This window comes from Nothobranchius furzeri, chromosome 3, assembly GCF_043380555.1.
Source record: "Nothobranchius furzeri strain GRZ-AD chromosome 3, NfurGRZ-RIMD1, whole genome shotgun sequence".
NCBI lineage: Eukaryota > Metazoa > Chordata > Actinopteri > Cyprinodontiformes > Nothobranchiidae > Nothobranchius > Nothobranchius furzeri.
Genome location: NC_091743.1, coordinates 63,218,298 through 63,245,519, shown reverse-complemented (window position 1 = coordinate 63,245,519; position 27,222 = coordinate 63,218,298). Strand labels below are relative to the sequence as shown.

The following is a 27,222-nucleotide window of genomic DNA, read 5'->3' as shown; positions in this document are numbered from 1 at the left end:
TTCTCTGTACTCTCCGAACACTTGGACTGTCCACTTATACTTGGAGGTGATTTTAATTTTTGGATGCATTCCTTAGACAGGCTCAGTACAGCTGGGACTCGGCGCAATTGGCAATCCACTTATATAGTTAAACAGTACATGAGTGATTATGGGCTTTGTGATGCATGGCGATCTCTTCATCCTAACCGTAGAGAGTATACTTTTTTCTCACACGTCCATCACTCTCACTCACGTTTGGATTATTTTCTAGTCAGCAGCTCATTGCTGGCTGACATTTCAGACACTGAGATACACCCTATTGTTGTCAGCGACCATGCTCCGGTTTCTTTAACTCTAGTAAACAAGAAAGCAATCCCACCAAGCAAAAACTGGAGGTTTAATACATCACTGCTTAAAGATGAAGGTTTTATAGAATTTTTTAAAAAGGAGTGGGCTTTATATTTAGAACATAATGACCTGCCTGGAACATCAGCATCTATTCTCTGGGAGGCAGGAAAGGCAGTGATGAGAGGTAAAATAATCTCTTTCTCATCACATAAGAAAAAAACAGAAAATAAACGTATCCAGGAGTTAGAAGAAATCATTAAGTCTTTAGAGACATCCACAGAAGAAGAGTTACTGAGCAAATTACGTAAAGCTAAATTAGAACTTCATGGAATTATTGACAAAAAAACACAATTTTTAGCACAAAGACTACGAATAGAAAACTTTGAACATAGTAATAAATCCGGTAAATTTCTGGCCAGCCAATTAAAAATTAATAAAGAGAAAACTACCATATCTGCTGTTAAAGACTCAACTGGGAATATAGTTTATGACCCTGAAAGAATAAACAACACTTTCAGAGACTTTTACCAAACTTTGTACTCACCACAGATAAACCCATCAGATGACGAGATCGATGAGTTCCTTGATAGGATAACACTTCCTAAATTAACAGACAGCCAAGTTGCAGTCCTGGACTCGCCACTAACCTCAGCGGAGCTCCAGGAAGCCCTTAAATCCATGACTAATGGGAAAGCTCCTGGTCCAGACGGGTTCCCAGCAGAGTTCTACAAAGAATTCTGGACCATTTTGGCTCCAACATTTTTCAGAATGGTGAGGGAAATCGAAGAGAGCGGCAGATTACAGCCAAACATGAACTCAGCCAATATTAGTCTCTTGTTAAAACCAGGCAAAGACCCAGCATTTCCAACCAGCTATCGCCCAATTTCTCTTATTAATGTTGATCTCAAAATAATTTGTAAAGCCCTGGCAAAAAGATTAGAGAAGGTAACCCCCTTCTTAATACACCCTGACCAAACTGGTTTCATAAAGGGTAGACAGTCGTCCACTAATTCGCGTAGATTACTTAATTTGATAGATTTCTCTTACAGTAGAAACATAGAAACTAGTATATTATCTCTAGATGCAGAAAAGGCTTTTGATAGAGTTAACTGGAAGTTCTTATTTGCAACTTTACATAAATTTGGTTTTGGGAACTTCTTCATAAACTGGCTACAAACATTATACAGTTCGCCAATTGCACGTGTTAGGACGAACGACCAAATATCAGCTAGCTTCTGTCTTCAGAGGGGGACCAGGCAGGGATGCCCACTCTCCCCCTCACTGTTTGCTATCTTTATCGAACCACTAGCAGCAGCAATTAGGCAAACAACAGGTATTAAAGGGATAAAGTGTAATAAAATAGAACATAAGATCAGTCTTTATGCAGATGATGTTTTACTCTTCCTCCAGAATTCTCAATCGTCTCTGTCTCATTCAATAGAACTGATAAACTCTTTTTCAAAAGTTTCAGATTACTCTATAAACTGGTTAAAATCAACAGTTCTACCAATTAATTTCTCTTTTGTCAATTTACTTAATACTCAACTGGAGTCAGGTAATATCACATACCTGGGAATTAATGTCTCTCCCAAGTTAGCAGATCTAACCTAATTAAACTACATCCCACTTTTAAAGAAAGTGGAGGATGATCTTGCTAGATGGAAATCCTTACCAATATCACTGATGGGAAGAGTTGCTACAATTAAAATGATGGTCTTACCCAGAATAAATTACTTATTTTCAATGATCCCAAACAAACCACCAGCTGACTGGTTTAGATCTCTGGACTCCTCAATTACCAAATTCCTCTGGCAGGATAAACCTCCACGAATTAGCTTAAAAACGCTTCAGAAGAGCAAAGACAGAGGAGGACTGGATCTACCCAACTTTTATTATTATTTTTTAGCCAACAGGCTGCAATATATACCAAGATGGTTGCAAGATAACCCACTAGATGAGTCCTGGTTAGACATAGAACAGACAATTTGCAATACGATAGAGCTTTCAGACTTACCATTTATTAGCTCAAGCGTAAGAAAACATGAAGGCTTCAAAAGTATTAGTATCAGCACTTCTCTGACAGCATGGTGGGAGTATCTTAAAATGACAGAGTCTTCACTAGTACCATGCAGACGCACACCTATCTGGAATAATCCTGATATTTTGCAAAATAATAAAATGATGAACCTTCTGGACTGGAAAAATAAAGGAATCCTATACCTGGAAAACATATATGAAGGATTGGACTTCATCCCATTTAATAGAATAGTCTCCCAATTTGGAATAGAAAAGAATAGCTTTTTAGAATACCACCAAATCAAATCTGTAGTCAAACAAAAATTTAAGCTCAATAAAATAGAATTACAAACCCCGCCAAGGGTTTTAGACTTCTGCAATCTCAAACCCCCTAAACTACTGTCTAAAGTATATAAGACACTGTCCAAAATAGACGATAGAATAGCAATCCCTATTGAAAAATGGGAGGTGGATCTATCAGTCAGCTTTGACCAGAACTTCTGGTCCCAAACTTGTTTAAAAACTTTTAAAATGATCAGACACCCCAATTTACAATTAATTCAGTACAAAGTTCTACACAGAGTACACTATACAGGTCATCGGATGTTCAAGATGGGGTTTGTGTCGTCTGACACCTGTACACACTGCACAAACAACATTCCTGACAATTACGTTCATGCACTGTGGTCCTGTCCACCTGTCCAGGAATTTTGGGGTAGAGTATGTGAAGACCTGTCAAAGTCTCTGAAATGTCATATCCCAATCACCCCCTCTCTTTGTTTACTGGGAAACCTGGATGATGTCCCGATTGAAAAATCTTTGGTTCACGTGGTTCTGACTGCCATATGCATCGCTAAGAAAACTATCCTCTTGAATTGGAAAAATAGAGAAAATCTCTGCATTAACCAGTATAGAAATCTTTTGTTAGATCATATTGCACTTGATTTAGCCTCTGCTTCCACTTCAAATAAATCTCTCTGGGCTCCTTTGATCGGTTCCATCACATAGCGGTGATGGGGGGCCGTTGATGATGTCCTGCGGGATGATGTGGGTGGGGGGGTGGAGGGTCTGAGTTTGGAGTATCTGGATGTTCCCTGGGGATGGGTTCACTGGGGATGTCTGGCACTGGGGGGCTGTTCCCCCCCTCTGGAGGTGCTTGGGTTGCCTCGGGGGGTGTACTGCTGGCGGTTGTGAGTGGGGCCCCTTGGAGGTCTTGGCGGCGGCCATGGGTTACTGCCTGGCGGCTGCATTGCCCCTGGGTGGGGGCCTGGGGGCTCGGGGTGTTGGGGTGGCCGGCCCCGTGTGGGGATCTGGGCTGGGCCTTGGGGGTCGGGTCCCTACATGTACGCTGCCGGGAAGAAGGCAGGAATACGCAGAAGTACCTGGCCCGGGTTCGGGGGCGTAGGGCAGGCCCTGGCTCCTCTGTTGTCCCATCACAGGGGAGGGGGAGGTCCAGGAGGGGGAGGACCCAACCTTACCTGGATGTCTTATGTCTTATATATTCTGGAAGTTGTGCAAATGCAGGGATGGGCATAGATATTCTGCTGGGGTGGGGCTGGGTCGGCTCCCTCGGGCTCTGTGGGGCTCTGTGATGCTGCTGCTTTGGGCCCTGGCAGGATGGGCTGGGGTCTCCATGCCCTGGGCGGCGGTATGACAACGGAGGTGCCTATTGGGGTCAGTGGGGGAGCTGGCTCCCTGGAGGGCTAAGCCCTACCAGCCATTCCTCCCCATCCCCGTTTTTTTCTCTCCTCCTGCTCCCTCACATCATCACACAAACATGCACATAGGACCTTGGGGGGTGGACAAGTCGAGGAGTGCGGGTATGGACCCCATTTCCGCATTCCTGTGGCTTCCTGCCCCCCAATTTTATTTGCACCTTATGCACTTCCACCGACGACATTCCACGCAAACATACACTTAGGGCCTTGGGAGTGAGCACATTCAACGGCACTTGGCAGGGGGAGTTCTCAGCCTCCTCCCGAGTGCCGGTGCCCACTTCGAATTTTAAACTGCATTTAGACACCAAGGGCTGTGGGTGCAAGTAGGGTGGTGCAGTGGCATCAGCTGGCATAGGCCAGAAAATGCCCGCACTGCCCGCTCACCACAGCAATAGAATACACCTCATTAACACACAACACTATGTTGGAGCAGGTGGAGGGAGACCAGGGGGTCTTAGCACACCTCTGTTGTTGCTTGGCTGCCTGGGGCTGGAGACTAGGAGGGAGATCTGGCCGTCTGGTTGGGGTCTGGGGTGGTGGGTTGCTGTGCTCGGCGGTGGGCGGGGGAGCCTGCTCATCAGCACCCCAGCAGAAAGGGTCAAACTCTGGTAACCGGTGGTGGTTGTACCCCATGTGCAGCATTACCGGGACCAGAGTGAATAGGGTGTGTATGGGGAGCATGAATGGGTGTCCGGCGTGTATTTTTGTAAGTCTTTGGTTGTATGTGCATGTGTGAGCATGAGGGAGGGAGTGTGTGACTGTGTTTGTGTATGACTGTATATGTCAGGTGGGGCCTTTGACTCCTCCCTTCTCCTGGGACCTCCTTTGATGATATAGATCTTTGTCTCCCCTCCCCCCTGTCACACCTGGTGGGGGTGTGATGCCTTGGTCTGCCTGAGTGTTCGTGGCTCCCGGGTCAGGGAGTTTAAGATTTTTGGCATCTGCCTGATCAATCCCGGTGGCGGCCTGGGGGGGTCTGGGTCCCTGGGCTCTGCTGGGTCCCCGGCGGGGGTGGTCGCCCCTGGGTCCCGGGTCGCTGGGTCCCGGACTCGGCCGGCTAGGGGGTGGGAGGCTGCGGGCAGGCCTGAGGACTTGCCGCTGATATCTCCCGGGGCTCTGCCGGCTGCTGGTTGTGGCCCCCCGGGGCGATCCTCTGTGCCTCTCGAGGGGGGCGGGGGCCTTTCTGGTTGCGGGCTCCTTGGGGTTCCTGTGTTCTGGGGCAGCGCCTGGATCTCTGGGACTTGGAGCTCCCCCCCGTCTCCTACGCGTCTTTGGGGGGCAGATCTGTGGTCCCTCACACTCTCTATTGGACGCTCCTATAGATAAACCTTACATAAACAAGCGCGTGTACACACACAGGTGCTCACATGGTGCTCTCATAAGTATGGGCTTGGGCACGTTCAACACATGTCTTAAGACTATGGTGGGCACTCAATGCACTGTGGTATATTATCGTGTGACTGTTTAGTTAAACAATGATTGATTATATATTTCTTCATCAAGTTGACGCAGTGATAGCTTGATTTTGTTATATTGGTGTTGTGTCCCATTTTTTTGTTATGTTTTGCTTTTTTCTCGTCTCATTTTGCAGGTCTAGAAGCAGACTCTTGTTCATTATTGTTTATTTTTGTTGAATCCCCCCCCCACCTAACCCCCTCTCTCCCCACCTTTTCTCTTTTCCTTTCTCTTTCACCTCTGTCTCCGTGTCTGGTCGAAATTACAAAGCATTCAAAAACAATAACAATAAAGTTTTAAATATCAGGTGCGACATTAAAAGCAGACTCTTTGATGCTCCACCTGAGACATTAAAAGCAGATGCTCTGATGCTCCACCTGAGAGTAAAACTGTAAGGCTTGTTACCAGCATTCAGACATCAATTCTGCTTGCTTCACAGCCAGACAGGACACGTTGAAAAAAAAAAAAAAAAAAAAACAATCAGAGCTTTGCATGCGCAAGCTGGTTAAGGTTAGGATGGGGTAAGGGGAATGTTAAATTGCAAGAGGGTAAACGTCACAATTTGGTTAAATGTCCGTTTTACGGCGGGTGTCAGTACCGACGATCTGGCACAGCGCGTTGCCTCCCGACGTGCAGGAGCTTGTCACCTGCTGACAGCAGGCTGCTGTCTTTTCCGAGGACTGCATCTTGCCGGTCATTATCACGTGACAGCGACTAGTCGATGACAGGCATAAAAAGTCACTACAGAGCGGTGAAGTCGACTAGTGACTAGTTCATACAACCCCTGTTACTGCTCACCAGAGTGCTCTGCAGCATAATCAGCACGTTCTCTTTGAACTTGATATCACATTTTCGTCTCCGCACGGTTAAAGTTACCCTCGCGGTCTACCACTGGCAAATCAAAAGTGAGACGGATGACACAACCGCCCCCCGTACTTGCTTGTTACCACATTCCACCCGGCCACAATTAAAAAACGGCCATTATTCACCTCCATCGACTCCGACACCAGCCAAAATATGATACCCGGCAGTTAATTAAATACAGGCTAATATTAGAGGATTTACGGTATAACAGGAACTTTTAGAAAAGGCTTCAGCTGTTCCATCTCCCATATCAGCTGTGTGTTCTGTTTAAATGATCAGAATATCAGCTGCCTTCCACTTCTGATTACAATGTCCTGGGAGTCTTCCCTTCCTCTTCATCTCCCCCGCCCCCCTGCTGTGTTTTCGTTTTGCTTTTTCCTCTACATTGATGTCACATTTTGTCATGCACGGCCTCTTTGACAATACGTGCTACGTGCTGCTTTAATGGTTTAGGAGCTCTAAAAACTCCGAAGTGAAGCTGGTAAACTGACCAGCTTGTTTGACAGACTGCCTATTGTGAATTACTGAGTCACCTGAATCATGTTTGCATTTTCATACCAGTCACCTCTGTGACACCTGAGCGGCTGGCACACCTTCCGTGATGTACAGTGGAGATTTTTTTTTCCAGAGATAGAATTTTATTCTGAGCTTTAAAAAAACCAACAACTTCCTGGTAACCTCTGATGTTTGGATCGGTTTTGGGCACTCGCATGAATGCAATGCGAGACAGTTGTAATTTACATAATGCACTGGAAAGAAGTCCTGCAGCAAATGGACAACATACTTCATTAATGTTTAGAAATAGCTATTTTCTATTTGTTCCAATTAAAATAGTTTAATTTCTATACAGATTCTGGCCTAAATGGCCCTGCTGCCGATTGGATTTTATAAAGACCTTTTTACATTTTGTTAATTCCGTCAGTTCACACTAAAAAGTGCAAAACATCACCCTCTTGATTTATCTGATTCCTTAGAAGCTTTCATGATAGCGAGAAAAGCGAGTTTTAGTTATGATGCATGCATTCTCTGCACTGCTGCTGGAGTTGACTTGAAGTAAATGTAGTCGCTGATCAGTCTTGTTGGAAACAGAAGAGCACTCTTGAGGAGTATGTTAATGATTTGGTTGTAACTTTTGAGCATCTCCACGCGGTTTCTCTCTTTGCTGCATGAGAAGGTGTGTTTTGGTTATTAGCAGGCATTCTTTAAAAGATTTACTGCAGTGTTTGGATGATCTGCTGATTAATACAACTTCTGCAGGGCAGTAATTCCTGGGATTATCATGCTGAATACCTTAAACAGTGGAAAGGCAGAATTGACGATAAGCTGCATTAATGATGTTTCATCATGTTATGCCCTTGTCTTTAGAATGTGCAGTGGCACTTTATAACTGTAACGCTGTTTTTATGGAATAACTTTAGTTTTTTTGGGTGTTACTTCTAAGTTAGATGCTAGCAGTTTTGTCCGTTTTTATCCTGTGTTCACTTATTAAAACTTGGAAAACTTGTCTAATAAGATTTTTGTTATCTCTAACTTGTCGTTCACTAATAAGCCTCTTGCTCTTTTAAAGATTTAAATCTTTAATTTCATTAAGAAAACAATATTACTGCCCGTTAAAGTAGGCCGTTTGTTCATATTTGTGGGTTAAAGTAACTTTAAGCTATTCATTTAAAAGTGGTTTTCAGTGATTGTGCAGGTAGAAACCTGACCAGCTTCACCATGGACAGCGCTCTGCAGCCCCCTGCTGGCCAGAAACCAAACTTAATGGTTTTGTGAGACAGGTAGGTACCCTACTGTTAGCAGGTTTTTAGTGCTAGCCACAGCAGGATGCGGCAGAGTTGTTTACGACAGCCGTAATTCTGCTTTCAACCAGTAGGACAAAGAAGCTGGAAACTGTTTAGTGTTACTTTAAGACGACTCTACTAAAGACGTATATCAGCTAATGCCGATTTATAAAAAGTAGTAAAAATCGGTCAGATATAGTGGCCTATCCCTAGATGTTTGCTTAATTAGCAAATACAGGTGGCATCTTTTCAAAATAATAGCTGAGAATTTGTACAAAGCATTTTTGCACAAAGCATTTTGTTTAAAGTGGCAGTGTGTAGTTTCCTGGCACTAGGGGGCAGTACATATTACATTTAAGAGTAGTTTTACACCATATCACCATGACTGTCGCTAGCTTAAAAAACATTACGGTAAATTTTGTTACCTGTGGGGAGAAAGCATGCAACCCCGGCGTGACTCCTCAGACTTTGATGGTCCTTCTGTTAATTCCATCGAGAGACTTCAATGCCGATTGTATTTTTCTGTTCAAAGTCAAAGTCATTTATTGTCATTTCTACCACATGTGCAAGACATACAGAGAAACAAAATTGAGTTTCAGTACACACAATTCAGAGATCAGACATACATGGGCAAGACACATGACAAGAATTGGTGACTGCGGTCATTCGCAACACGAGTCGCGCTACCGAGTCCTGTGCCTGCTGATAACGTCAAACTACATCAATACCACTCAGCCAAAATATATTGCATCTCTTTTTTGATTCTGTTCTTTCATGTGTTTTGGAAAGAGTTCAGCAGTTTTGTTATTAAATTCATGTTTCTTACTGCCTAAATGTTTTTGAACCTGGTAACGTAACTTCCATAAGTCGTACGTCCAGCCAGTCATCTACTGTGATGTCATCAACAGGCGCAGAACCCCGAGCCAAGCAGAAGGAAACATAGCTAATATGGCGTGCCTGAGAGACTTAGACCCGCACTCTATGTACTTTAAACCCGATTTTTAGGGCTACATGGTACGAAGCCGCCAATATTTTTTATCATTTTATTCATTTTCAACAATGTTTCAGTAGATATTTCTAGAAATTTATTGATTAAAAAATACACATTGTCCCTTTAAAAATGTATCTTCCCTGAAAGTATTATATTATTATAAATAAATTGAAACAATCCAACATGTCATCATCTATTTCAACTTCATAAAATATTTTAGCGAATGAAAATAAATAATTGAGGAAAAGCCAGCCTCATTCAAAATCTTGCCTGGACAATTTTATATCCACACATCTTTGTCAGCTAGCTTCCTTCTAAACCGTCTGTGTCCAGCAACACTAATCACAGTTAGACACTCCTGACCGTGACTACAAGCACACGGTAATTGTGCACCTACTAAAAAGCATGGAAGTTAAACGAGCCTTATATTTAATGGTGAATGTGGGAAATGCTTCATACGTGCTGTCGTCCATCCATAACAATTTTGGTGACTGCTTGGAAGACCATGCAGTGTGCTCCACCCTTCCTGGAAGCAAACCCGTATTTGGAGTCGGTTTGAACTGGACAGAACCAAGGATGGATCAGAACGTCTGCAGCCTAAATAAATAAAAATAATAATACAGAACGTACATTTCTGTGAGATTTTTAAGTTTAATGTCAGTTTAATGAGATTATCAGAAAGTTTAAATATAAAACCAAATAGATATTTTCCATAAACAAGTGGTTTGAAACCTGGTGGAAAAGGTGGACCTTTTTTGTTGTTGACAGAAACCAAAACAAAAGAGGAGCTGGTGCCAGAAGTAGGTGGTCGGTTGGCTGGGATCTGCGCGGTGCCCTCTGCTCTATAGTTTGCCACTGTAAAATCCTGCTTGTTTGTATATGCAACACACACACACACACACACACACACACACACACACACACACACACACACACACACACACACACGTAAAGAATCTCCCTCCTCATTGTTACAGTTTCCATGGTTTGTTCAAACACTGACAGCCTTTTCCAGACTCTGTGAGGGTTTATTCTTAGGGGGAAGCAGTGGATTAAAACCAATCCTGGGCCAGATTAACTGGAAACACTGATATTGGCCAACATCGTAACAGAAGTAAATTCTGTTTTTTGTTGTTATTATTATTTTGATAATATATATCAACATACAGAATTTCTCATGTTTGAAAGAAAGTGTAACCCAGAACCCTGGTGTGTTCTCCACCTTTTTGGTTTTGGATAAGCTCAGAGAGCGGATAGGTAAATCTTTGAGCAGGTGAGCTGTAAAGACCAGTCAGAGCTTGTTGGTTCTCATTTGAATATACATCAATGCTGAAAAGAGTCATTGTAGACTTTGCATCAACCTGCTTTGTCTAAACCTATCCAGAGGTAAGATGTACTCTATGTGGGAGGTAATTTGACTCTTTGGCCTTGGGTGGGGTGAATTTTGGTTTTGTGTACGCTAGCTTCTTAAGCAAGGGGTGTGTTTTACCTCCAGGCTGTCCAGATTCAGTACAGCCGGAGTCAAAAATATGTAGCGATAAATATTAATTTACATCTATATTTATCAAATGTGGTGGGGACTTAGCTTGCCTTCGTCGTTTATAATTTTATATTAAATAACTCGGGGCACCACCCAGTTTTGTCTGTGTGAACTGGGACTTTGGATTTAAAATGTATTTTCTTCTCAATGTAATCAGTCTCAAAGTTGACACCACAGTTTAATCCAAAGGATGAATTCTTGACAGAATGTGCTGATTATCCCCGAGAATTGCCAGACAATGATCAGGCGTTATTTACATTTTGTGAATTCATTACACAATCAGTTAATACATTGACAAAAGGACCAAACACAGTTTATAGTTTCATGCATGGAATTAATAGAATTGTTAACCCAAAGCTTTATGGCAATGATAGGAAATAATTGATCCGTAATGAAAGTGGAAATTTGGTGATACCAGGATTATAGAATATATTAGGAATAACTTCACTAATGAGAACAAGTGAGCGTGTGTGTGTGTGTGTGTGTGTGTGTGTGTGTGTGTGTGTGTTCATGTGGCTCGTTATGGCAGAAGAAGAAAGGAGATCTTGAGGGCTAAACGTGAATTTCGGATCGAAATAAAAAAATAAAAACATGCCATAAAAGAAATGGACTAATCTGAATTCACTAATCGGGCTTAGCACAAAAGTCAGTCAGATGAGATGCTTCACAGACCTCTTTCCGTCGCCAAAGAGGTGTCCTGGGGGGCTGGTTCAGCTGGGTCCAGAAGTTTGAATGCGTCTTTCAGGGGCCGTAGGACCTATTGGCACCTCAGCTTAGGTCAACAGCATCTGTGGTATGTAGAAGGAGGTGTTCTCCCGTAGTGGCTTGACTCAAGGTTCCTTCACTTCTGTTGCACCGAAAATGTGGAATTCAGAGCGCGAGTCCAAATTATCAAAATGATAATGATAAATGACCCGCACTTGTATAGCACCTCTCAGAGTAAGGACTCCAAAGCACTTTACACTACAGTGTATCATTCACCCATTCACACACACATTCATACACTGGTGGGGATGAGCTACGATGTAGCCACAGCTGCCCTGGGGCGCACTGACAGAGGCGAGGCTGCCGAGCACAGGCGCCACCGGTCCCTCCGACCACCACCAGCATCCGACCAATGCTGATCAGAAAAACTGCTCCAAATTAGTTTTAACTCTTAATGTGAAAACTTGACAGGACCAAGCCGACTTCCGGTTTTACGTAGGAAGTCAAACAAAACAAAACGGAACTGCTTCTAAGTTTTTCCGCAACTTTTGAGATCTAATTAATTGACAACTGTAAAGCGCCGGGTTCTGCTAGGCCAGATGGAAACAGCTGCAGGGTTTGTGCTTAATATGTGTTCTTAAACTGCCGCCACGAGGTTCGGATGGGTGCTTATATAACCTTTTTGGCACGCCCACCTGTATCTTACTCAAAAACCACTGGAGGGCACTGTGGCTCTTCCAAATAAACTCTACTTTCTCCAAGATGAAAGTCCATGATCACAGTAAAGCCTCAAAGTATTACTTTAGCATCAAAGTATTACTTTAAATGGGAAAGAATACAATTCATGTCTTAAAACTGAACGGTTTTACCATTAGCATGAATTTTAACTGGAGAAACACCAAATGACAGAGGTTTAACATAAAAGGAAATGCAAAACAAACAGTTTAGGTCTGTGGCTGATAAGATTTTAACTTAGAGCACCTTGATTTCTATTTTAAGGGTGAACAACCTAAACACCTTCTTTGATTATAGATAAACAGAAAAATACCAAGGGTTTTGATAACAGCGAGATCCTGGAATCTTCCAGAATGACCCTTGAGAAGTTTTACAAGCACCGGCCTGGGGGTAAGAGTCAGTTATTGGCAGGTTGAGGTAAGACAGTCCAAGTCCTGATAATGTCCAGCTTAAAAAGTCACTTGGTAAAATTTACGTTCCTGGGAGAAAAATGTAGGAGTTAACCAGAATGTCCAACTGCGGGCCAGTTTCAAATTCCCCTTTTTATTTCCTTCTGCTGAATGTGAAAGAACCCTTTGTGTGACAATGTTAATGTTCTTTTCTGTGTAAACCCATACAAAGTTAACCTGAGGATATGAAATGTGGATTTCCGCTACATATAACAGATAAAGAGCAGCAATTATCCATGTGCCATGCACAACTTCACTGCATGGCTTAAATATTAAGCAAATGTTTAACTGCACAAAATTTCACAAGAGTTTCAAAAAATTGATCAAAATGGCTGAACACATTGCGTTAGCCAATCAGAAGTGAGGTGTGCATATCATTAATAATAATAAAGAGCAGTCCTGCTGTTTTCAGCCCACGTCTGCACCAGCAAACCTCTGCATCTCAGAACAGGAGCATCATAGCTTTAAAAAAAACAATCATTAACTTATATGGCAGAGAAAACCGTAAATGTATTGAATAAACAAGTAAACCACAACTTGCATCAAACATTATATATGTGATCATAATTAATATTTTTCAAAGCAACTATTTAAACTCTTGAATGTAATCCAAATAGTATTTTAATCAATAAATGGTACAATAAATTGTGTTTGAGTGTCTGAAAAACTAATAAAAGCAAATCTAAAGGTGCAAAATGATATTAGTCATAAACTAATAACACAGAGCGGCTCTTGTATCTTTTGTGTGAGTGTGTGTCCTCTCAAATATGTGTATGCATGCAGTAAAAATTGAAACACTCACAGTCGAGGGACTGAGCTCTCTATTGTGTCCAATAACACTACTACTGTTTTATTGCCTGATACGTTATCAGCTCCTGAACCAGTGTCTCCTGTCGTTTCAGAGATAAACGGGATTCTGGGCTAACGATGTGTGAATTATTACCTCTCATCTGTTGTAGTGTGTCGGTCAGAGAGTCTGCTGTTAAAATATTCTGCTATTCGACAATGTCTTCAGCATTATTAGATTGCGTACAAACAAGTCTTAAAGCTGGAATCGTTTACATGAGACTAGATCATTGACCAGTAGAATTGCGTAGCCACAAGAGGGAGCTGTCAGTCAACAAGAATGCACTCCAGTTCCCAGCATGCACTATGGGGTGATGCACTAGCACACAGTCCAGCTTAGCATACCAACCTAGCTTGAATGCTAACTAGACCCACATTGAATTGATGTCAGTCTGTAACATCAAGCTAACTATGGAAGAGGAAAGAGGGGAACAAAAAGTGTTGGGAGCTATGTGATTAGCGTAGTGTTCAAACACAGCACCCTATTTATTGAGGTTTATATTGGTTTTCCCATGTTTAATGCTCCTTCTTTCATCTTGGAATAACGACTAGGAGCTCGCTAAATACATGGCCATTTTTGTTCTCTAGTTCTCCCTGTCTGGTTTGATGACATCTATTTGGTGAGACAAATTTTTGTAGTCTATTACCTCTTTTCACACAAAGCCTAAAATAACTTTTGCTGCCTGTTGAAAATATGCACTTTCTTGGCACTAAAGCGTGTCTCCAAAATTCACGGACATCATATGTGAAATCCATGACACGTAACAAACAGGATCAGAAAATAACATTTTTTTTCGCAGTTGGGGACCTGTGGTCCAGAAGTAGGTGGGTGTGAGTTAAGCCTGGGGCTCACCGGAGGTGCTCGTGCCACGCCGTCATTTCAAATAGAAGCCATTATAGTTAACGAGAGTGGGCACATGGGGAGCGTCACGTCCTGTGTGACCACTTGAGTTCTCTAAACCGCGGGTGCGATGCTGAGCGGCGCGTCTGCCTCCGGTGGGTCCCAGGCTTTAGGCTCCCTATAGCTATTCAAATTTCAAAATGTCCTCCTCCTCTCCTTGATGACATGACTTGATGAATAGATGATGTTTACTAGTACTGTCAAATAATCCGTCAGACAAAAATAATAATTTGATTTTTATAAAGATCACAAAAGTTGATATGATTAGTCTCAGACTATGACAATTCATTAAACCGACTCTTTAAAAACAAACATGATAAACAATTTAGTTGGTTTATTTGGAACTACTTGGAGTGGCTCTGGATTTGCACCTAAATACCAAAACAGCCGGATTCTTGTAATGTTCGATTCTATAATGACTTATTTTTTCTCATGAATTGAGAATAAAAATGAATGACTTACGCAGCAGAACTCTTTCATAAACAATCAGTAAAAACTGTTATCTAGTTTGTCCTCTTTTTCTTATCACAACGTTTTACCTCTCAAGACACCATATGTCGATCTCCGAACCCATGCTTTTAGAACTTTGCTCATTCATATAATCATTATCAAGCTATATTGACAAAAATAAAAAGAATCAGCAGAAAAAAGGACAAAATTGTTGCACTCTCTAAATTAATTTTGGACTAAAATAAATGTCAGTTGAACTCATTCAGGGTTTACTAGGCAAAAAGAGACAAATTAGAATTTCTCAGGAGGATTAAGAATGAGTAAAATTTTAGCATATTGATCTGATTCGTTCATTCATTTTTCGCCCTGCTTCATTTTAAAGTCTTTATGTGGTCCCAACTTCTTATGCTTGTACTCAAATCAGGCAGAGTGTACCTGAAAATGCTTATTTTTTTCATTAAAAAATAAAAGTTTTGCTGAAAATCCAATTAAAAAAAAATTTAAAAAGTTGATATTTTGACCACGAAAACATTTTTTTAAATACTTTTTTCTAGGCGGTGCGCACTGGTAGTTTTTCGGGTCATTTATTAGTCGAAATCTCCGAGTTCTAAAAAAATATCTGTCCCACTAACATCAGCCATCCACAGTCTGTGCCCAGTGCAGCCACTCCCGATACGTTGGACACATGTTCCAGGAAGGTCCGCATTTTGCGCCAAAGGTGCATCACTGCCGTTAGGCGCACAGCGCATTCACCCCCGTCAGCACAGACAGAGGAGACACAAAAAGAGACGAGTTATCCAACACTGTGCTCGTTCCCGCAATGACAGCAGCAGCACCTGAACAGCCAGTGGTTCAATGGTTAAATGCTCCGACAGGCAGGAGGATGGAGCTGGACATATCTCCAAACAGAAATATAGATCATTAGCAAACTCCGAGCGGGTTGTGGAGACTGATCGCTGCTGCAATCAGCTCCATCTTCCACGGGGATTTCCAACTCACGAGGGGGGTGCGGGGTGCATTTATCCACCGGCTTGGAGTACATCCAACAGCTAGAGCACCGGTCGTTCTTGGATTCTCCAGAACTCAGATATCCAGTCCACTTCTGCCCCATCTATAACTTTCACTCTTTCACTCCAAAGGCCCAACAACACGAGTACTTTTGACTCCAACGGTCAGTGCCACCCCAGATGTTATTAATGTACAACAGGGTGTGCTTTGTATCCTACCTGTGTTATGGGTGTTAAAGAGAAAATGACAGGGAGAGAAACAATGTTTAATATAATTTTTGTTGCTGGAAATAACACAAAAGCATTGTTTGTACCATCTGTCAGTCAGCTGATGGTTTCACATATGAAGGGGTGTCCCCAGTGCTGCAGGAGCACATCTGCACACCGCTTAGGGAAGGCTGTGTAAACAGTTACTAGAAAAATATATATTCAAAATATCTAAAAATCTATTGTTTCTATAAAAAAATATTCCAAATAGTCCATAATAACCTTCTCAATATACACGATGATCATTTCTGATATATTAAAGAGTCAAAAAAGGTTTTTTTGGAACTCTGAGAATAAGGTGAGAATTCTTCAGAAGTCATTTTTCTTCCTCTTTCATAAATATCTAGAGATATGTTGTTACTTTAAAAACCACAACTTTGTCTCTATTGTTAAGATTGAAAATGAAGAGAAAAAAACTTTTGTAAATGGGGTACAGAATGATGATACCTACGGGAAATGATGCAAAAAGACTCAAATAGGTCTAAATGTTTTTTTATCCATATTCAATGCAGTTATTCCATGAAAACCTTGAAAAGCTGCTTAAACCTTTATTTTTTTATCATGTCTATATTTAAAAACATTAGTTTATTTGGTCCTTTTTAATACATTTTATAAAATGTTTTAGGAGTCATTGTGGAAGGTCCAAAAAGCTACTTGTGGTACCAGAACCGCAGGTTGCAGACCCCTGCTAGGTGATTTAAAATATTTCCAGTAATAACGTTGTTTTGTGTGTTGAGGCGAGAATTCATCAGAATAGAGGCACAACGTTCCTTCTCCCTTTGTTAAAACTGACTTCTTAAATAAATAACAAGCTACCTGGAGTCGGTTTGCTCCAGCTAATTGTTTGCCTGATGAGAATGTTGTCATAGGTCAGAGTGTCTAATGGGAGCAGCAACCATTTTCCATGACTAGAAATAGGATCTTGCTTGTGAGATGTGTTTGAAATGCCAGAGCCTTCTGAAATTAGAAACAAAACACCCAAACCCCAAGATCTTAAAGTTAGAGAACATATTTAGACTGTTTTCATATTTAAAGCTATTAACCGCTGCTCACAAGAAGCCGTTTTCTCCTTCTTCATTACCATCTAAAAGTCTGATCTGGTTGCAGTTTGGATTTGCGAAATAAGGAGAAATAAAACTGGGCAAATTTAGAGGAGAAAACAGATAGGCTGCTTCACCTGATTGTGCTACTGGAGAGGAACTTTCCTAAATCAATACAAACCAATTTGGATGCAAAAAAAACTAAGCAGGAGGAAAAACAAATAAACAAATATTTAGAAAAAGGGAGAGAATGATTTTATAATAGAGAAAACTAGGTTATCTTATTCACAGGCCTCGCGCTGGGTGCTCCAAGTCAGGATTCTTACTGGACACCTCCCTTGGGAGTTATTTTGGGCATGTCCTGCCAGCAGGAGGCCTCCGGGTCGACCCAGTACTACCTGGAGCAAGTCACCCCCATATCAACTTTTTTGCTGATAAACTATATAAATGAGTGTCTAATTGTGCTGTAGACACGAGTAGAATGATTGGAACACAGCCTCTGGTCACCCTTCTTAAAAATGGGGACTACCACCCTGGTCTGCCACAGGAACTGCCCCTGATGCCCCTGATATCCTCCTCATCTCACCCAGCGGAGCTCGCCGGTCTCCGGGCTGAGCTGGCCCAGCTCCATCGGACGCTCAGCCTCAAAGAGCTTCAGCTGGACGGTTTGTCCTCCCTGCTCTCCCCGTTCCCAGGACCGCCAGTTCACACACAGTGTGTCCAGGCAGCCCCTCCCGCAGCGGCTCCGCCTCCACTCCAGACGTCAATGGATCCGGCCCAGAAGCAGATGGGTCGGGGCCAGAAGCAGACGGGTCGGGCCCAGAAGCAGACGGTACTGGCCCAGAAACAGACGGGGCCTGCCCAGAAACAGACGGGACCTGCCCAGAAGCAGACGGTTCCGGTTCCAGTCCAAAAGTTGGCAGTCCAAAAGTCGACGGTCCAGAAGTCGAAGGGCCAGAAGTCGACACCCCCGGACCAGAAGCCGACTCCCCCGGATCAGAAGCCGACACCCCCGGACCAGAAGCAGACGGTTCCAGTTCCGGTCCAGAGGCCGGCGGTCCAGAGGTCGATGGTCCAGAAGTCGAAGGACCAGAAGCCGACGCCCCCGGACCAGAAGCCGACGCCCCCGGACCAGAAGCCGACGCCCCCGGACCAGAAGCCGACTTCCCCGGACCAGACGCCGGCGGTCCAGAGGTCGACGGTCCAGAAGTCGAAGGACCAGAAGTCGACGCCCCCGGACCAGAAGCCGATCCCCCCGGACCAGAAGTCGATGGTGGTCAACGCCCTGTCCTGTCCTGTGGTCGACGCCTCTTCCTGTTCTGAAGTCGATGCCTCCTTGTGTTCTGAAGTCGACGCCTCTACCTGTCCAAGGGTCGACGTCTCTTCCTGTCCAAGGGTCGACGCCTCTTCCTGTCCAAGGGTCGACGCCTCATCTGAAGTCGATGCCTCATCTGAAGTCGACGATCGCTCCACTCCAGAGGTCGACGCTCGCTCCACTCCAGAGGTCGACGCTCGTTCCACTCCAGAGGTCGACGCTCGTTCCACTCCAGAGGTCGACGCTCTTTCCACTCCAGAGGTCAACGCTCTCTCTGGTCCAACGTCTCCGCCGTCTCTGGTTCCAGTGGTGGTTCTGGAGGTCGCACCGTATCCGGTCCAACCCTTCCACGAGGCTCCAATCCAGCCCGCAGAGACTTTGTCACCGTCCCAGCCCGTCCAAGGGGCTTTGTCTCCGTCCCAGCCCGTCTAAGGGGCTTTGTCTCCGTCCCAGCCCGTCCTAGGGGCTTTGTCTCCGTCCCAGCCCGTCCTAGGGGCTTTGTCTCCGGCCCAGCCCATCCAAGGGGCTTTTTCCCCGGCCCAGCCTGCAGAGACTATGTCCCCGGCCCAGCCTGCAGAGACTACGTCCCCGGCCCAGCCTGCAGAGCTCCTCTGCCGCAGACGCAGGCCCCCAAGAGCTCGTCGTCGCCTCCTCCACTGCCGCAGACGCAGGCCCCCAAGAGCTCGTCGTCGCCTCCTCCACTGCCGCAGACGCAGGCCCCCAAGAGCTCATCGTCGCCTCCTCCACTGCTGCAGGCCCCCAAGAGCTCGTCGTCGCCTCCTCCACTGCCGCAGACGCAGGCCCCCAAGAGCTCATCGTCGCCTCCTCCTCTGCCGCAGGCGCAGGCCTCCAAGAGCTCATAGTCGCCGCCTCCTTTGCCCCAGGCGCAGGCCTCCAAGAGCCCATCGTCTCCTCCTCCTCTGCCCCAGGCGCAGGCCCCCGGACTCTGCTGGTCCCTTGGTTCCTCTTGGCCATCCCTCCGGGTCCCCCTCCTCCCGCCCTGCTCCTTGTTCCTGTGGGCGTCTGGGATCCGCCCTTTTGGGGGGGGGGGGGTGGTACTGTCACACCCTGTCCTGTCTCCCCGTTTTGTTTCAGCCTTGTGTCTCGTTGATTTCTCCCACCTGCCTCTCGTTGCACAATCACCTTAGCTCCCTGCCCTCGTGTATTTAAGCCCCTTCTGTTCTGTGTCTTGTGTCGGTCCATTGTTTCATTGTCCAGCGTGTGTTGAATAAATCAATGTTAGAAGTTCTCACCTGTCTGCCTGTCTTCCTCCCCGCGTGTGGATCCTCGCCTCACCTCCACTCACCTCGCCACACGCCGTGACACTGCCACCCAATCCACAATGCCAAACCGGACCCTTCATGTTCCTCCTGTAGGTGGTGGGTCCACAGTTGGATGAGCCCATGTATGCGGTTCAAACTAGGCCCGACCAACTGGCGCTCGCCCATGGGCCCCAACCCCAGGCCTGGCTCCAGGGTGGGACCCTGGTAACCCTCCAGGCTGGCTACTCTGACTCTTTGTTTTTTCCTCCATGAAAAGTCTTCCGAACCGTTCTTTGTCTCACCCTTCACCAAGACCAATTTGTCATGGGAGACCCTACCAAAGTGCCCCAGACAACATGGCTCCTAGGACCATTAGGGCACTCAAGCTCCTCCACCACAATAAGGTGACGGTTCAAGGATGTTGATGTTTTATCTTCACAAATAACAGCAGCGTGGAGGAGTTTTTCTGTGTGGTAGAATTTCTAATGCTAATGGTTAGCTTCTACTAGCAGAGACGTTCTCTGCTTTTTCCTGGATGCTAAACCAACAACAGCATTCCCCGTCATGAGTCAAGATGGGTGAATCCATGAATGTTAAGTGACAGTGTGACATAGATCTGTCAGGCTTTTCAAATCGTAGCGTTTCACCTTTTATTTTCTATCAGAAGCTAATGCAGGAGATGGGTGTAGGAGATTACTTTCATGTTCAGCCTGCATGAAAAACTCAGTCACCGATTTGAATTAGAAATAATCATTAAAAAAAATTTTCAGAGTTCCTCACCTTTAAAAAAAATCATATTTTTACAAAAAAAACATTCAACGCCTTTATTTTAAGTCAATTATTTATTTTAAAAGCATGAGAGAGTCTCAAGAAAGTCAAGCATGATAAATGAATAAACAGAAACAGCGAAGAAAATGTAAGTAAAATACAATATTTTTGTTGAACAAAGACTTGTTCAATGTTGGCATCATTTAATTAATATAAAATTTGTATTTTCTTTCCTTCAGAGGTAACATCAACTAAGTATTATACATAAAAATGATGACGTCTTGTGTGTTTGCTGTGGTTCTGAAATACCAGTACAATCTGAAACAAACTTCGATGGCATCACAGTTAAAGTTAAAGACTCTGGTTACTGGCAAGTTTAATAATAAACAAAAACATCTTTGTTGGCGACAGACACACATGGAGAAACAAAGGTGGGAAGTGAATGACTCTGCATCCAGAGTCACCTGTTGTTTCTGTGCAGCAACACAACACTTACTCCTTTGTGTATGCCTGGAAGGATCTTTTTTACCCACACACTCTAGAAAAAATATTATTAGACTTATTATTATTATTTTAAAAGTTTAATACAATTTTTGCTTAAACAGTTTAGTTTTTTACATATGGATCTAGTCAACACAGTGTTGCTGTTTTGCACAGGAAGCTGATTAACAGGTTTTTCATGTGTTTAGAAAGTACATTTGTAATTAAAGGTTTGTGGAAGGAACAGTTTAGTAACAAGCCTGATGTGATGAGCTGAGTTGACACATTTTTGCCGTCGATCCATTATGTCATCGTGTAAACAAGGCCGGTGTGGTGGTGTTTCGACAGGGGCTGTAAAGTCATCAAACATTTGACCTTTGATCTCTGTCAGTGGGAGACTCGTTCATCCAGCGTGGCTTTAGAGAGGTCACGTTTTCACTCGTGTTAAAGAGACGAGGATACATTTTCATCCTGCGTTTTAGCTACGGGGCTCATCCAGAGGCAACGGGGGCTGACGGGGGCTTAAATCTTTGTTAATGATCACTGGAAATCTGCATTATTCAAGTGTTGAAATTTCAGACTAAAGTCGTATGTAGGGAGAAAAAGTTAAGCAGGCCGAGCAGCGTTGGAAGAAAAACATAAATTGTCAATACCTACTTGTGTAATCGTTAATCCTTCTTAACCTTATTCATCTTACAACATGCCAAGACAGAACAAAGGCACATTATCATATGTTTGCTTTATTCTGTCAGGCTTTTTTGAGTAACGGCAAAACAGATGGAAATAAATTTAGCAACTGCAAGAGCGTAAACGCTGTGGTGGCTGCATTTCCTGTCATAGTCAGCTGGGACCTGGCAAATTTATGTTCAGATTGTCCAAATACTTCTGTTGCCACCTGTCTTTTACGCCTAATGTTTAACTTAGCAAAGAAAATTTTCTTTTAAGTTCACTGAGAAATAATGTGTTCATTACTTCTTCCATGGCCACATAAAATTAGACATTTTTTCTTTTTATTCATGTTTTAGGATGAATAAGAAGCATGCAAATATTTTCATTTGTCTAGATGCACAAAAAGATCATAAATATCCATATACTCTTTGCTGTTGAAAGCTCCTAACGGAGGCGCTGATTTATCGGTGTCCTGGAGCTGCAGTTAGCTTGTTGCTCTGTTGTCTTTGTCAGATTTATCTTTTAAATGTGAGCACATCAGTGACTGAGTGTTCAATATATGCAGAAATATTTTATGGTTATGCTATTTCAAAATAAAGGGTTAAAGCAGAATGTGTTAATGGAATCGGATAAGCGGCCGAAAATGGATGGATGGAAGGATGGAAGCCGAGTTTGTCTTATTCTTCTTGGTGCAGCAGTTGAACTAAATAGACTCCGGCAGGATTCAGCTCTTTATCAAGCTGGAAACAATGGTCCACCAATTAGACAAGGACCTGAACTTTGAGCCGCTATTAGAGAGGCCAGGGGGGTCGGGGGGCTTTGTGTGCATATAGAAGTGAAAAGGGGGAGGTTTTTAGACTGGCACATTTTTGTTTAGCTGGATGGAATTAGTCTGTCAACATGTTCATATGAGAGAGAGAGCAAGAGAGAGAGAGAGAGAGGGGGGGGGGGGGGGGGGGAGAGAGAGAATATTTAGGACATTTATAGTACATTTGACCTTTGAACACAAGTTGACATCTCTTAGATTTGTGAGGATATTTCACAATTATGTTTTTTCTGATAGGGAAATGTAAAATACATGTTAGTGTTTTCACTTATAATAAGTGAAATCAAAGTTGGACACAGACTGTTTCCAATCAAATAATAGAAATTTCATTTTCAGCCTTTACACATTATACTGGAAATCCCTTTGATGTTTCTTTTGTTACTCTGTTTTCATTAAACTTCATTATTATTATTATTATTATTATTATTATTATTATTATTATTATTATTATTAGTAGTAGTAGTAGTAGTAGTAGTAGTAGTAGTAGTAGTAGTAGTAGTGGTGTTGTTGTAAACCCGTTCTCGGGCGCCAGGGGGCAGAAAGAGCCAATCTAAAATGTAGGGGGTTCTAAATGAACTTTGATACACACAACACGTGTTTTTGTTTTTAAAAATAGATTTTAAACAAATATTAATGTTCTCTTCCCTAACATTGCTCTTTAGTCACATAATGTACACAAGTTAATTATAAAATGTTCTGTTTACTTCACTAGAAAACAATCACTGATGTCCTGTAGTTTGGGTGATGAAAGACATTTACTGCTTCCTTAAATACATTATACAAAATACATAGAAATTCAAATAAAAAAACGTATTGTTTAGACAGGTTTGTGACTTGTCAACCCCCTGCTTACAGCATTTATTTTCAATGTCATCAAAAAGCTGGCCTCTAGCAATCCGTGAAAAGATTTTGTGGTATATGTATTAATGGTTTGTAAATACTTTTATTGTACCTTTCATTTTCCGCTATCACCTCCTCAGTGCTGAGGGACTTCTTGTGAGTTGGTCAGCAATGTTTTTGCAGTTTGCAAAACCAGCCAGATGAGAACAGGATCGGTTTTATGACAGTTTCTGTAAAGATTAGATTTGGATGTTGCTGCAGCTTTGCGGGGGTCTCTCTTCTCTCGGTGCGTTTTTGTGAGGCTGATCTTGCGCGTGAAACATCCCTGAAATTTGAGGCGCTCCAGGGATTTCCCGCGCATGCGCAGTAGGCTCTTCTCAGCAGCAGTGGAAACCACTGGCGCAGCATAGGAGTCATACCAAGCATAGCCTGCGTGTCAGTGCAGTCGACTTACAGCTGGCTGTGAGGAGAACTGACCCTACTTTTCTTGTTTTTATTCTGTTTATTGTCGCTTCACATTTACTCCTAACTTGGGTTTAAAGTGTCACGAATCTGCTAAAACTTCTACGAAACCACTTTACCCGGAAGTTACTTTGTTAACGGTGTTTAAAGTAAAGTTGGAGGCTGGGCCTTTGGCTTTTTTTTTTACCGTCGCCGAGAGAAGAATAGAAAAGCTGGTCTTTTTTAAATGAAAGCTCGATTAATGCATCTAACGAAGATGGACCTGTTGAACTACCAGTACTTGGACAAAATGAACAACAACATTGGTATTCTCTGCTACGAAGGTAAAGAGACCGACTGTATGTGTGCGTTATTACTGTTGTTTTTAAAACTTTCAGTGCCCATTAGACTGCGTTAGCCACGTAGTTTGTCTAAGTTTCCTCTCCAGATATATTGTTTTGTCAATTAATGTTTTTGTTTCGCAAATATTGTTAAAACCCTGCTTAATTCGACGTAGGGGCATTACTGTTAACGCCGAACTTTTGACGAAACCACGTAGCAATGGAATTAGCGGAACAGCTAAATGTTAGTATTTATGCTAGCTGTTTGTATCTGTTCAGATTAATCGAATACGATTTCGGTTATTCGTGTTTTATGGCCAATTTATGGTATTTGTAGGTAAAGTCTCGAAGTTCAGAGGATGGAGTCACGCTTGTGTTCTTTTGTTGTGACTAGTACTTTGTCGGCTCCTCTGCTTGTATGTTTTTTATGATAATTTTTAATATTTCAATTTAATCCGACTTTCTTGCTTGTTGATTAGCGACTTTTGCGGTTTTTACGGTATTGTTGCTGATCCTAAAATAGATTTAGCAGCATTGGGTTTTGTGTTGAAACTGCAAAGTCGCTTGCTTTCTGCTGTTGGGCCAAGATGAAAGAGATAGAATTAGCTTGCATGGTTAGAAATAGCTTGCATGGGGCATAAATATGCATACATTTGCAAATAAATATATAAACTATTTCTTTTTCCTGCTCCTGATTTGTCTGCACCATGAAAGATGCACGTTGAAACGCTCTCAAATAAAAAAAAAAACACTTGTTTGAATCTCTTTTTTGAGCAATAATAACCGTAAACAAACCGTCAGTTGAATAAATATGTTTTGTAAATAGTTTGTGAGTCGGTGTGTAGTAGTCTATCTATGACTGTGACCCATCACAAAAGCCAAAACATTCTTATAATAACCTGCTCAGGCTTTTCTGTTACTGTTCCTCTTTGTTGTGCATTAACCTACTTATGTCTATTGTTACTCAGCCTCATTTAGCAGCGCCATCATAGTCATCCTGTAAAAGTACTCCATGTGACTGAAAACCATTTGTGCAGAGAGTCACATAATGAATGCAGAAATTATTTTCTGAAACGACAAATAGAAAAATAAAATACATGTTGGCTTGTGATAAAGGATTCTTGTCATCAGGGTTGAATTTAAAGCTCTGCCAGAAAATGTTTTTGCATGTTGTAATTCCTGTTTGACAAACTGCATGTGAGATTCTTGCATTTAGAAATGTGACCTGCTGAGTTCTTAGTAGCTTTGGCACACACTGCAGTCCCATAAAACTTTAGAGACAGTTTGTAAAGCTTACAGTTTTGTGTAGTGAACCTGTCAAACTGAGGATTTTGTGTTTACACAAAGCCTGGTGTTTCTCAGGTTTCATCTAGTCTGTTTCTATGGAAGTATGAGTTGTCTATTTTTATTTCAGGATCTATTTTGTTTTGCTTTGGTGTGAAGCACATTCATAAAAAAAATCTTACCAGAATACTTTTTCAGTCAGTTAAGTCAATCTATGTAGTTTCTAGTTATTCTCTGTGAGCTTTTAGCTGACTGAAGTAAAATCTGACTTCATCACTTGTGTCTTGATAAGAAAACAAAGATAAGAGATAAAAAACTTGGAAAGGAGCTCAGCAATAAAAAAAGAGTGAAACAACAAAAAGCCCCTCTAGTTCAAAACATGTTGAGCCAAGTAAAGATTGGAGAAGTGTGGTACTTTGGGTGTCCTGACTTGTCATTGTATGCATGAGCACACTTACTCAAATACATTTCCTGGCAAATACACACACATGCATGCTCATACTGGTACTCCTCAGAGATTCTACTGAAGCCATTGCTTTGTTGCCATTGTTTACAATAATTTGCACGAGCAAGGAGGATGCTGTTTAGCTCACGTGTATCCATGTATTTTAAGACTTAGGTGTTTTAGTCACTTATCTTTTACTAAATGGTTTCTAATTTCAGGCATTGATATTTTACAGATTCACACAACTTTCAAGACTTGTTTTTTTAGTCTCACTGTCACCTGTAAGCCTGGTATCAAGGTGAACAGGGCGATGCTGACCTTGTGCTGGTCAAAACAAACCAACACAAAAACATGGCTGTAAACCACTTTAAAGTACACACTTCTCACACTGGCATTAAAAGTTTAGCCCAATCACCCAATAGCTTTTAAAGTCTCCCTTGAATAATTTAAGTTTAGAACATTAATGGACTGATGTGATAAAGGCAACCCAGCGGGCAGGACAGATGTCTGGGAATTATGCCAAAAATAACTACTTTGCTGTTTTTCAAAAAGGGAATTCTTGCTAGGACTAATCTTTATCCATGAGAAAAAGAGACGGAAGAGGAAAGAGAGAAAGGTCCTCCTCAGTTTGTAATCCAATCTCATCCTGATTCTGAGCTGTTTGAAGTTCTATCAAGAGAAACAGGCTTTGATCATGTAGACCTAATGAACTGAAGGGCTGGAGTGGAGACAAGCTAGAGTGGAGTTTTCCTCCTCTTCTTCCCTTCTCTTTTAGTTTTTGGGAGAAAAATACTATTGGAGGGCTTTGTAGAACAAATATATAATGCAACCTGTTGCACTGTAGAGTGTTCTTTTCCAAACGTCGACCAAACTGCTGTTAATTTCCTTCTTTTTACTTTTTTCCTACAGTTGGTGTGAGGACTTTCTATGCTTCTGTTCCTACTTGTTCAATCATTTGAGTGCACATAGCTGAAAATTGCACAAATTATTTTTGCTCTTTTGTAGCATTGTTCTTGTGTCATTGTGTTCCTCTGCCTTTTTCCCTTGTGCTTTTATTTTAACTGCTGCTGTGCAAATGTTAGCTTGGCACATATTTACTGCCCAGAACCACCACCAAAGACTTTTATTATTGAAGGTCTGGCACGGAGAAGCACCAATGCTCAGGTCAGAGTTTATTTGGAAACCTTAGAAACAAGAACATCAGTCCTGCCCACTTTTAAGAGTTTGCACTAAATTAGTGTTCCTGGCATTTTCTTTATTTCTGACACATCTGAGTTTTTATTCTCACTGCCAGTAAGTGAACTCCATAACCTAGTGGGTGTAAAAATGCCTGTAAGGACGATTTCCTTTTACACCATTGAACTTTCCTGACAGCTAAGTGTAGTGTTGCTCGTGGGCATTGTTGAGTTGGGAGTCCTGTCAGCAGTATTTGACTCCCTGAGGTCAAATGTCTTTCTTG

At 42.6% G+C, this 27,222-nt stretch overlaps 1 protein-coding gene across 3 annotated transcripts in view; it reads left to right on the top strand.

The window, feature by feature from the left end:
- The window catches only part of vgll4b (vestigial-like family member 4b), a 47,895-nt gene that overhangs the window by 5,522 nt on the left and 15,151 nt on the right, over positions 1-27,222 (top strand). For 2 of the 3 annotated variants that reach the window (XM_015959079.3, XM_015959078.3), the window contains exon 1: positions 23,777-24,037. The exons of the other annotated variant lie outside the window; for it this stretch is intronic. In XM_015959079.3, the coding sequence (XP_015814565.1) occupies positions 23,941-24,037 (97 nt within the window). In that variant the 5' untranslated portion in view covers positions 23,777-23,940. Of the gene's footprint in view, positions 1-23,776; positions 24,038-27,222 lie in introns of those variants that run through there. 3 annotated transcript variants of the gene reach the window in all.